At 38.4% G+C, this 12,540-nt stretch overlaps 1 protein-coding gene across 1 annotated transcript in view; it reads right to left on the minus strand.

The window, feature by feature from the left end:
* Nucleotides 1–9,836, minus strand: part of LOC128357465 (plakophilin-3-like) — a 32,762-nt gene extending 22,926 nt beyond the window's left edge. Inside the window, exon 1 of the mRNA XM_053317823.1 lies at nt 9,562–9,836. Coding sequence (XP_053173798.1) covers nt 9,562–9,766 — 205 coding nt within the window. The 5' untranslated portion in view covers nt 9,767–9,836. The remainder of the gene's footprint in view (nt 1–9,561) is intronic.
* Between the last annotated feature and the right edge of the window lie 2,704 nt (nt 9,837–12,540).

Below are 12,540 nucleotides of genomic sequence, written 5' to 3' on the forward strand. Positions count from 1 at the left end.
TCTTAATCACTGCTTATGAAAGGAAACTATATCACTCTTTTGTTTGTGTTTTTTACAATTGCGAACACACAGTTACCTATCCTACCTAACCCTAACCTGTAAATGATTGAAAACGGAACCATTACATTAAACATAGTGTAACATAGCATTTAACAACTTTTTTGACATTACGCCAATTGTGCGCTGTTAGAGTTAAAAGGATAATTACAATATATTTCAGCCTGATCAGAAAACAAGCTGATCACCAGCAGTTTCAATGAGTTCACACAATTCTGAACAGTCTGCAGCTATGGTGCAATATTTTGTTCTTGACCCCAAGTCTTCCTAATTTACTACAGCATAGCTCTGATTTGCACTGCTGGTTGGTTTCTATACAATACAAATGGCTCACTCTAGACTCATGATACTTTGTCGCTGTAAAATAACCCATTGTTAAACCATCCAGGAGACTCCCACTCCTATGTTGAGGAACATCAAGGGTATTGGTATAGTTCACTTGTCAAAATGTGAATTTACACTGGACAGCAACTCTTGATTCAGTTCAGTTTGGTACCCTTCAGCATTAGTGTGCAGAAACAGAGTAAACCATGCTCATCTTCCTGGCTGCCTTAGTTACCTTTTGTTTATCTTCAGCACAGGCTAACCTAACCTATTAATCACCGGTACCAGCAGTCAGAATGACAAACAGCCCAGGAAGTCCAACAGTTATTAAAGCCAAAAGATAGGGCAGAGATGATAAAAGCTGCTGCTGGTACCAAACAGTGGTACTACCAGTAGCAGAGCTCCTCTTTTTGTCTAATTAATTTACCCACACTATTCAGTAGTGGGGTATGTTCTCTGAACATTAACCAATGTCGATAGACAACAGTAGACTATTTACTGTGCATGTTCATGAACTAGCTATTTATCTATGTCTTGGTGATGATAAGGGAGAGTGGGAGTATGATAAGGGAGAGTGGGAGTATCTTCAGTGGTGGATCTTTTGCAACTCTCCTTTCTTGATCCCATGGCCTTGCAAATATCCACACCTTGATGTCAGGGTCTGTGAAATAGTTTCTACTCTACCGTAGATATGTCTGTAGCTCTTCACTGAAGGCATGTGAATCACATGTCAACGTGTATCATGTTGTAAGGGGAGAGACAAACAACTAAGACATACAGACAAATAGAAGTAGGTTAATACAAAGTTGCTGCTGTGAAAAATCACACTCACATTCCATGAGATATTCAGAGTACGGGAATGCTGCTATCTAAAGTTTGCGTATGTTTTTAATCAGCTCTACTCTCAAAAGTTTATAACTATAATTAAGTCAATCCTCCAAAATGAGACTGAAAGTGCAGCTCCACTCTTTCACCATAAGCCACAAATGTAGTAGTATATAGCCAAGCCTTTCTCAACTCTGTGTTTTTTTCAATACTCTCCACCTTTGCCATAAATCCATCTCTACGGAAGCTCCAGCTGTATCCCATAATATCCAGTAACACCCCATTCTCCTACCTCCAAACTCTACTCCCAGTGCTCAGAGTCTTATAGCCCTCTGTTTTGTTTTTTTACAATACAAAATTATAGGGCAAAACAAACACTACAGTGATAAAGGCAAATACACAGCAGAGATTATGAATGTGCTAAGAAACCTTCAGGGCAACTTTCTGTCTATTAGACAACTAATGTTGTGTGCAACATTAAGATTCAGACATAAGTGTTGAACAGGTGATTGGTTAGAGGGTCGCCAAAACCATCAGGAATCTGGAATTAAGAATTTGATGACAATCTGGCCAAAACTCATAATTTCATTCATTTTATTAATCTTGTACATTATGTTAACTCACTCTGAAGACTGCATCTTCAACAGTGTTGACAAAAAGAGAGAGAGAAAGGCAGCATTACTTTATGAGATTCTACAATGAACAGAATGTGATTGGGATAAGATGACTCTCTGCAGTTTGAACCTCATGTCATGAAACCAGTTGTGAGAAATTGGACCATAGAACTCCTCAAACTGCACACAGCCAACCCAAATTTATGACCTGTCAGAAATCCAACCAATTGCTGTTGCTCATTCAGACCTCAAACTGAATGTCAAAGACAATTCATCCTAATTCTAAAATGAGTTCCTATCTTCTAAAATCAGGCTCAATCCATACATCATCAGCACTGGTTAACATACCAACAAATCTCAGCATCCAAAGGCCTCGCCACTAGTGTGACTCTCGGATTGTTGGTTTTAGAAAGTTACATAAATGATTAGAGGCAGCTTTAGATTCCTTACTCACAATCTAGTCTCCTTATCTTGCTTAACTATAAGTCTAACAATGACAGTTGTGGATATAACGGTTTAAATATTAGTTTATTATATACATTTTTTGACTATCACTTGGAGAGTTAGTTAGTTAGACTACATGGTTGAATGACAAGGCTCGAGTTTCTAGCAGGATATATAGTTTATTTTATTTTTGGTCTCATACAACCTACAAATCTGAAAGGCTGGAAGTGAATATGGTACACACAATTTAGTTTAAAAGAAGAAAAAAACCTGAACGTAACTCATGTATTAGGTACAGTATGAGACATCTAGCCGTGAAGTGTTATAGCTCAGTGACAAATATCAGAGATGAAGTATGAGAGCAGCCTAACCTCACTGACCACGTACAGGCCTGTTTAAAATAGCCTGTGATAACATGCAGTGAAGAGGAGATTGGAAAGGAATGTTCCACACTCATAGTGGTCAGTCAGGTTAATGGGGTGTTGAACCAGACATCACCTACATTACATTTTTCTTTCAACAGGCTTAAAAGTCTGGAGTCAAACTCCTCATTCAAACACACTTGGCATGATAATGACTGTTACACATCTCCTGTAACTCACGTTTCCGTCCAAGTCTGCATTATTTTGCTCATCTCCCCCTCTCCATCTGTTTCCTCTGCTTGCATTTTGCCTGTGGCTGGATTGCATCTGGATTATGTTGATTTCAGGCCATAGTGGGTGAACTTTATCAGTTTCTGTCAAACCTCTGTGACTCATTCAACTCCAAATGGAAGATGTTCCATCACCCTTGTTGTTGTTTGTGTTGTCAAATCATGTATTTTGGATCAGATTTAGCTCAGTATTTGAGAAGTTTCCATTTTGAGTAAAGAACAAGATAACGAATTAAAATCCTAATGCTATTGTTTCTTTACATAGCAAATAATGGGCACATTGGGTTTCTAGGTTTGACGAGGATAAAGAAATAAAAAACAATCTAACTGGTTTGGGTTTGTGGAATCTCTTTTGTGCTTTGGTAATCATAAGTTTGAAGTTAAAACGTTAAATTGGTAAACTGTTGATCATGTATTCATATCTTTTCAAATATTTTATGGAGCAATTACGTACAGCACCTTCATTCTGGTGACAACAGAGAGATAATAGAGACAGGTACACCATGATAACGTGGCCCTTAAACAGCAGGCAAACGTAGGGTCAAGTTTGCATTAATTTCCATTAAAACGACATTATGGTTGTGAAGAAATGCAATGCAGTGCACACCTTTCACATACTTCTGAGTGACTTACCAAACAATGAGACTACAACATTGACAAAACTGAATGCAAAGTTGATGCTCAGTTTTAAAGTCCACTAACTGACACTCATACTGTACAGAGAAAATGAAAATCAATGGTGGCCTAGACCAGTAGGACAAATCCAAACCTTAATAACATCCAAAAATCAAACCTTCTAAATCTTAAACGGTCTGCAAACATGTAATTATAGAAAGTCTGTTAATTAAGGAGCTTAAACTTGCAAACTTGCAAACGCATATCTATGTGTGTTTAGTGCCAAAAAATGTAGATAATATACGCTTAATTGAAATTTCACTGTTATCTGACAAAAATAGCTGATCCAGTTTAATGAGGGAGGGTCTGTATTGACTTTGAGATATGCAGTCGCTAATTATACTCTTAGAAGAGGGGTTTCACACGAGCAACTCCCAAACAACATCCTGATCCCCATCATAGTCCACACAGAGGCCCTGCTCTCTTATCAGACAGGAGGAGGGGGTAGCAGTAGTAAAGGAGGAGGGACTTCTCCTTCCTCTCCAGTACTTTCCTTTTGGAATGACTGATGCAAGGTCACTAACCGTACGGTGATGAAACTTCCCGGTCTGACCGGCTAATACTGTAAACTTGCCCATGTCAAGATAAAACCCCTGAGGTGGTTTTGGATCTGTATGCTTAATAATCACTTTTGGGTCTTACTTCTTAATGAATGGAAAAGCAGCTATTGTTTGACACAAGAGCATTTACAACTCTCAACCATACCAACTGGATCCCGTGATGTCATGATTTAAATTTTCCATAGTGAGAGAAAAAACAGGAAATGACCAGGAAATAACACCCTTACAGCTTCTCATAAAGCACTAATAGGAATCTGTGTATTAGTGGAGAACAATACAAGACAAACAACGTTTCTGTTCTCATCCACCTGTATTGCATATTAACTTTTTTTATGTTACTGTTTAAATAAATAGTGAATTCAATGTTTTTTATAAAGCTGAAATTCAGGAGAAATGACTTCATGGTCTGGCCATTACAGTCCTCTGACATCAATCCTCTGAGCAGGCTTTGAAAGAACTGGATCACAATAACAAGTACACACCCATCTGCATGCTTTAACACAGGGATGCTAAAGCTCCTTTACTGCGTCACTGAAATGATGCGTGGCAGCTATTATCAGACCTTAAACTGGTCCAACCCAGTTCTGAACAGGAGTTTCTATTTGAATGTTGAGTGATTCAAATGACTGTAAGAGCAGAAAAAAGTCATCCTGTTTCAAAATTCCACATCATCCATTTCCTGCATGTTGTTTGTGTAACATATTTCCCATCTTGGTTGCATAGTAACCTGGTTTCACATCTGTTTATTGTTTTGTGTTGAGGCTTTAAAAGTGAAAACTGCCTGTAGGACTGATATCAGTGTAAAATTATGTGTATTTTTTCTGTCTGTCTGATTAGATTAGATTAGAAGATCTAATTAGAAGATTAGAGTATAGGCTTGGGTGATTGGACGAATATATTGACAGTTGGCGACTGATTTTTGAGTGTTTTTTTTTACTTACTATAGTGTTACACTAAGTGGTGTAGCTTTTATAAGTGATAGCCCAGTGCGTAGAGACCAGAACAGACAGCATGACACTAGCAGTATAGCTGTGAACAATGCAGTGTATGCACAGTTTAGGCTATTTGTCAGTGAATACATGCTACAACTCCTCTAAACCCAAGCCAAGTTCCTGTGTCTTGCTTTCCACCTTCTAAAAGCATGGTGTGGGTTAGCCCTGAAGTCAGCGACAATGGGTTAGCTTAACCCAGGCATGTCCAAACTATTCCAGAAAGAGCTGCATGCCTGCAGGGTTTTGTTCCGACCAATCAAGAGCACACAATTTGACCAATGAACTGTCTGAACTGTGTGTTCTCCTGCTTGGTTGGAATGAAAACGTGCAGACACATGACCCTTTATGGAAGAGTATGGACATCCCTGGCCTAACCTGAGCAGTCTCACTTAAGGTGGACTGACCTTTATGGTGAACTGGCTATTCTCATTTTTCCTGATCTCAGCTGCTACTAAACAGAGAATGGAGAAATGTCTGACTGCTGAGTTGCACACCAGTGTGGATATATCAGCAATAAGCAGTTGTTGGGCTGATGATGGCCAGTATGAAAATTGCGACACCCAAAACATCCTCTTCAACTAGGTCTACCCTCACTACATCCTAAATGTCCACTTCTGCCAAGCTGCACTACTTCAGGTTGTAACCCAGGTCCCAGTTAAACATGTTACGTCTCAGGTCCAAGCTGAGATAACCCCTGATGACATCACCAGGGTTATTTCTTCAAATTTTAGAAACCTCCTCCACAGCCACATACAAAACACTGTACAGCTGTTTTCACAGACTGAGAAATACCTCTCATGATGAGCAAACTGAACTTCATGAACTTCAAGAGTGGACTGCCCCTTTAAAGATAACTTTTTTTTAAAGTTTACAATATAGATAGATAGCAGGGTATTTTGTTTAGTGATGCTATGGCCGAGGGGGCAAAACGCCTGCATGTTTCCAGGCCAGCTGTATCTGGGACCGGATGGAAGCAGTGTGAGGAATGGGTAGAGGGGTGCCTGGGGTCATGTGCTATGATGCGTGTTCTGAGTGTAATGGCTTTGCTGCTGAGGTCTGAGAGGTTTTCTGGCATTTTAAGATTTGTGTGTGTGAGTTTGTTCCTATTGGAGGAAGTTAACATGGTGAAGAAACGGGGCGGGACAGTAGAGGAGAATGGGTTAAATTACACTTTTGTAGAGCAACAACAGAAGGTGGGGGGGCAACAGAAAGTGCTTTGACTTTGCGGGTGGCAGAGAATCTTTGCTGGCAGCGTTTGTGGATGTCAGTGGGGTGTTTGTCAAAGCTCACTTCATTGTGCAGGGTGAGTCCGAGAGTATGCGCCGATTATGCAGGTTTTTGTAGTCATGCTGTAACAAACCACGACCCCAAAACCTTGAACTGAGAATTTTAAGTTCCTTTACTTAAGGGCAAGAATTGTTTCAAGACAATGTTTTTTTCCAGACAGATGAAACCAGAGAACCCTACATTTGATACATTAGATACATTACATATGATAGATACATTAGTCGGTAAGTGGGGTAAGATTGTAACAAGACTGTAGGGACATGGTTACCGCTTAGTTTACTGTTTTCCGAATAAGAAAAACTCACCTAAGATCTGCTGTTCTCTATTTGACTTGACCACAAAGTCATATTTAAATACATTGCTAAACCTGAGGTTCATGTTTAATGAGTTAATGTCATGTTTAATTAAATCTCTATGAACAATGAGGTGTTAATGAAGAGGATAAATAGTTATTTTAGTGTACTGTAGATTTGACATTACTCTATAAATACAAGTAAGAATGTAAGACAATAATGATTAAAAATACCCCATTGTATAAATAACACCACACAAAATGAGCTTACTTGTATCTACACTATGTATCAAAATGCCACAGACACATTATAGTGTAAGGAGTTCAGTATGAATTACAGCCAGAACTACAGGATATTAAACAATGTTATCATGTATAAGGTTACATTGAACTCAGGTGTCAGGCAAGCACAGTGACATCCCATCAGGTACTGGGACAATACAGGAACACTGATGATGTCATGTGAAATAGAAATTGCATAAAGCAGGTTCATCAAACCTTCAGCCTTAATTTTGGACTAGTGCTTAACAATTAATTGTGTAAGTGATAGACTGACTGATAGAAAAAATAGTCAATGACAACAACCCTTCTAGTCAGACTCAACAGGAAGCTATTTTCAGTGACAAAGTCCTGATAAACCCATCACACACTACTGCCCATCACCAAACACCAGACAGACAAAGCAGGCGACTAGCTTGAGAACATAGTGAAACATTTAGCAGCTAAAAAGCCAGGTTTCTTTCGCAGGAGGTGGTGTAGACTAATATAGAGCTAAAAGTGAATATTGGACTTGCCAGAAATATGACATCAAATAAATGCTAATGTTCTCAGTGTTAGATAATGTGTAAATAGGCAAGTTTGTCATATCAGCTTTATACGCTGATATGTCACCAAGTGGCCAGAAATGTCAATGAATGCAGATTTAAGCCTATATTCCACTACTGAAAATGATTGATTTACTCAAACATAATTGCAATGACCTGAAAACACTTAATAGTTTCCAACTATTGAATGAATCACCAAGTATTATGATAATCCATTTGGTCAATTGAGTAATTTTCCAGAAAAAAGTCAAAATTCATTCATTCCAGTTTCTCAAATGTTAATATTTTGTGGGTTTTTTAGCCCTCTTTGATAGTTCTGATGCACCAGATGGTTTGTTACACAGAACCATCTGTTTGGAAGAAGGCAGCCACTTTTAAAAAAAACTTGGCAGGTGATTGGATGAATAATGCTGATTGGTGCACAAACACATAACTTTTCTGACTAAATGGATTTCTCACATGATCTTATGAATCCAGCTGCTTCACGAGAAAACTTCATGCTCTGGGAAACAGTGTTTGACATTTTCACCATCTTCTATCATTTTAGGCCAAACAACTAATCAATTAATCAAGAAAAAATTGACAGATTAATCAATGATGACAATAATTATTAACCCTGAGGGTGTTTTCTTGTAAATGAGCAAAAGTTACATTAACAACCATTGGATCAATGGAATAGTCCAAAAGTGGCAGGAATATGTACTCTGTAACCTGCATGAGCATAAGACAAACAAAACCACGACCCACTCACGAAAACAACTGCTCCATAGTGCTACTGGAGGTGGACAACTCTACAGAGCACCTTTAAATGGCTTTATAACAGAATACAGCAGCACCATCACACAAATCATAAACTACAGAACTAACAGACTTTCCAATTTCCACTACACTCCACAACCCGGTGTGAACATGATTATTATTTACCCAGCTCTATGCACAGTTAACTCTGCCTATTCGTGTCTAATCAGTATGTCATTTTTTGTACTGACCCTTCCAATGTTATTGCGTAATATTCATTTAACAGTCGTTGAACCTGTTTAGTTTATCAACTGGAAAACAACATGTATCTCTATTAGTGTCACAGCAACTTGTGCACACACTTACACATGACTGACACACAAAACAGACATCTGGCTGACCTCATTAGATTGTTTTAGAATATAGAATATATATTGACATATTAATTCATTAGTCTGTATGCTATAGTCTCGGCTGGGCTGTACTATGTTATTTTAGGTTAATTGTCTTTATTTATCTGAATCTGGAGGTCTACATAGGGTGGATTAGGGTAATGTGGGACATTGACGAATGTGGGACAACTAAACTCCAGTATTTCATCACTTTTTCTATTCAGTTATTTTCAAGCTAACTAGTATATGCAAACTGTGTAAGTTATATTGTGTTACATTACACATGTTAACATACAGGCTACTCATTTTTAGCCTTTCTGATGAGAAGCAAAACAAAAAAAAACACACTGGCAGAAAGTTCAGAATCAGAAAGTTTTGGCAGATAAGTATTTATATGCCTAAAAAATAGTCTAAGATTACAACATCTACTAATTCTGAAACGATTTGACACAAGGAACATTAATATATGTGCCATGTTCCTTTTCAGTACACAATATCTAAAAACTGTCTTCTGATTAACCAAGGAAACATCTCAGGGATTTCATAATGATATTAGGTGTTGATATAATGTATTGGATTCATATTTAAATATGGTGAACAAGTCAGAATTGCAAAGTGTCCCACATTACCCTAATCCACCCTATGTTTCACACACTGTAAAGTCCTCAGAAGCAAACTCATGATTTTAGGTTATATAGACTAAATAGAACTGACTTGACTGTGGCTTTATAAGTATGATAGTTTTACTTTCTTTCAATGAATCACAATTCTTACTTCTTAATTAAAAATACTCAAATGAATTGCAGTGTAAGATGAGCAGAAAATCAAAGGTCAGGTCTTCACAGCGCCACCTGGAGCCCGTGGAGAGGCTGAGATGAGGCTCACCTGTTGCTCCCAGCTGTGAGTCGTCCAGTCGGGTTAAGGAGGAGGATTTCTTCTCGGCCAACCGCATCCGTACCTGCTCCCGGACCCTCCTGGCCTTAGCCACCGGGTCTGAAGACAGGTCATCCGAGGGGATAACATAAGCAGTGCAGGAGGAGTTGGGCTGCAGGGCGGACAAAAAGCAGCCATCCACCACCGCGACACTCATAACTCACAGCGAGGAATCAAGCACTTCACCAGGCAGAGAGAAAGACTCTGTGTCCGCCTGCAGGCACGGCTCGTCCGGTGACTGAAGGTCTGCTGCGAAATGGAGATCAGCCCACAGCCTGGAGGCGGGTCCTGCATTGTGGAGGGGGGGGGGCATCAAAATCCACCTGCTGACTATCAGGACCAAATAGCAGAAAGAAGAGCATGATTCATAACAGAAACAGGAATCACCTCATGAAGCAGAAGATACCATATCATAATAGTTAAAGTAGAATAAAAACTTTCTGTTTCACACTATAGGCTGCCAATGAACTGCTGAGTAGATACTAAGATTTGTAACCACAATGATAACAATTCCATGGTAACAATTATCTGGTGCTGGTCATAACATAAATCACATGATACAAATGAACATAATAACTTATTACTTCATAAATACAAGAGTAACGTTTTAATAAATAAAAATAAAACCTCCAATTTGGACTGTGTATGTTTTAAAGGACAGCCATCCCAATATTTACACAATTTCTGCCCTTATCAGTTTTGTTTGTTTAGTTTGATTCCAAAACAGTTAAGTTTAGTATAAAAGCTGTGATGAGTGTGAGAGATAAGATAAGATATTCCTTTATTATTACCACAATGGGGAAATTTGCAAAAGACTGCTCCAGGTGTGGTAACAGTATTATCTAATGAGTAGGTATGATTCAGTTCTTTGTCCCAGTGTAAGATTGTCAATTTGTGGATGTTAGTGGAACCATGATAGATCTGAATTTTTTATCATCTTCATAGTTTGTGTACACAGGTCCTGACATGATGAGCCAAGGTGGTGTACAAAAAGAAAAAGAAAAAAGCCCAACCCAAACCCCCTGCCAGGAGTCCCAAGCCCATCACAGACTTCATAATAAACCAATTGCATACTGACACATTGGAATAGGATCATTTTTTCCTCCATCATCCATGATGATATCCATAGAAATAACTACTATCATCTTATCTAAAGTTATGTTTAAAGTTACTGGTAAAGACACTTTATGCCTTTAAGAGTCATAAAATAGTTTAAAAACAGTGAATTGATTGAAATTTATATTACATATATACGTATATAACATATATACTGACTGAAAAATGACACCTTTTTGCTCTGTGGTTTTTCATGAACAGTGAAAACACATCTATGGATACCTGTCATGTAACATGCAAATACCATTTTAACAAGACTACAGCCAGGCTAGCAGCTCTGTGAGAACTGATAGATACATGGTGGCTGTTTAACCAATAAGAGATTTGGGCGCACTACAAATGGAATCTTTGGCCTGAGAAGAACAATTAAGGGTCTCTATATTGATTGGGATTTTATGGGAGTCTACTTGTAACTGTAGCTAGTGTGGAGATATCTTGCACCAGACCAGGAATACCTCACCCATTCTGATGTAAGTTACTCTCATGTATTAATGATCAATGTGGCGTCATCTTGTAGGCTTGTATATTATGCAATATCTTGAAAATAATCAATCTTTCCATGCTGCACACCAAATGTGAGAAGCAAAACCGAATTGCTGAGTGGGGCCAGCAGGAGTGGCAGGGAGGGTAGGTGGAGTCAGGGTCAGATGATTAAGTTTAGCCAGCGCTCTCTGCTTGAAATGACGTTTCAGATAAACAACTAGGACCTGATGTCATCCCACAGTCCTCCCAAAGTTCACAGAGGTGAATCACAAGGTGAGTACAAAGTTTGTTAGAAAGGAAAGATACGTGTTTCCAAACATAGAATGAGACAAACAGTGAAGTTCTTCCCTCTGGCTTCAGCTTCTTGTTTTAATACCAACATTTCAAATTAGAATTCAGGATTGCAAAATAAGCACAGTTTTCCTGTTGATGGGCTGCTTGTTTAAAAGCCCAGGAATGTGGAAATAACCTCATACTCCAAAGCTAACATGAGAAGTCCTTGGGGGGAGGTCTGGGAAGCTTAGACTGAGTCTGAGGGCAGTAATATGTCAGGAACAGAGAGGCTCAGGGAGGGATTCTTACAGCCTGTCTCAGAAACAATCCTGCCAGTACTCAGAGCAGAGGATTACACACAAACCTACAGAAAAACCATTGACTCTCAGTTTGGGTGTGGATGTGAGCAGGAGTATGTGTAACTGGAGTTTTTAGCAACTGCACGCACACATTCTTACTAACACAGGGGTCAAGACCTCTTATTGTTACTACGTGAACTCAGGAATGTGTGCTAAAGGCTCTGTGGTCTGGTATGGAAGTCAAACTTAGATGATTTTGTTGTCATGTATCATTAGGCTACATAAAAATGTCAAGAAAATTCAGTGCAGCTGAATTTCCAATACTGAGTACTTATTGGACTAATTACAGGCAGTGTTTTAATTATAAGTATGCCACAAATTACAACTTCTGTATATGGTTTTCTTTTTGTTCTTGAGTTCTTGGGTTTCCAAGAAGGTTTCTGAGTAATTAGTTTTGACACATACACTAAATGCAACAATCTTTTAATTTTTGCTTTATGCCTTTTTGTATGGAAGTCTGTGGCTGCCAATATAAAATTGTTTTGTAGAATTAATGTTTAGTAAAAGTTGTTTTCATGTAAAAAATATATGTATGAAAATATAAAGATCAGTGTACTCCCAAGCATAACAATGCCAAAAGAAATGTATAATGCACTTTTCATTTTCAAACACTGGTTGGACAATGTGCAACCTAAACTAAAATTATAATACATAATCATCATCATTTTTATTCCTTTTTTATGTTTTTTATGATGTCTTA

This window comes from Scomber japonicus, chromosome 1 (genome assembly GCF_027409825.1).
Source record: "Scomber japonicus isolate fScoJap1 chromosome 1, fScoJap1.pri, whole genome shotgun sequence".
Lineage (NCBI taxonomy): Eukaryota > Metazoa > Chordata > Actinopteri > Scombriformes > Scombridae > Scomber > Scomber japonicus.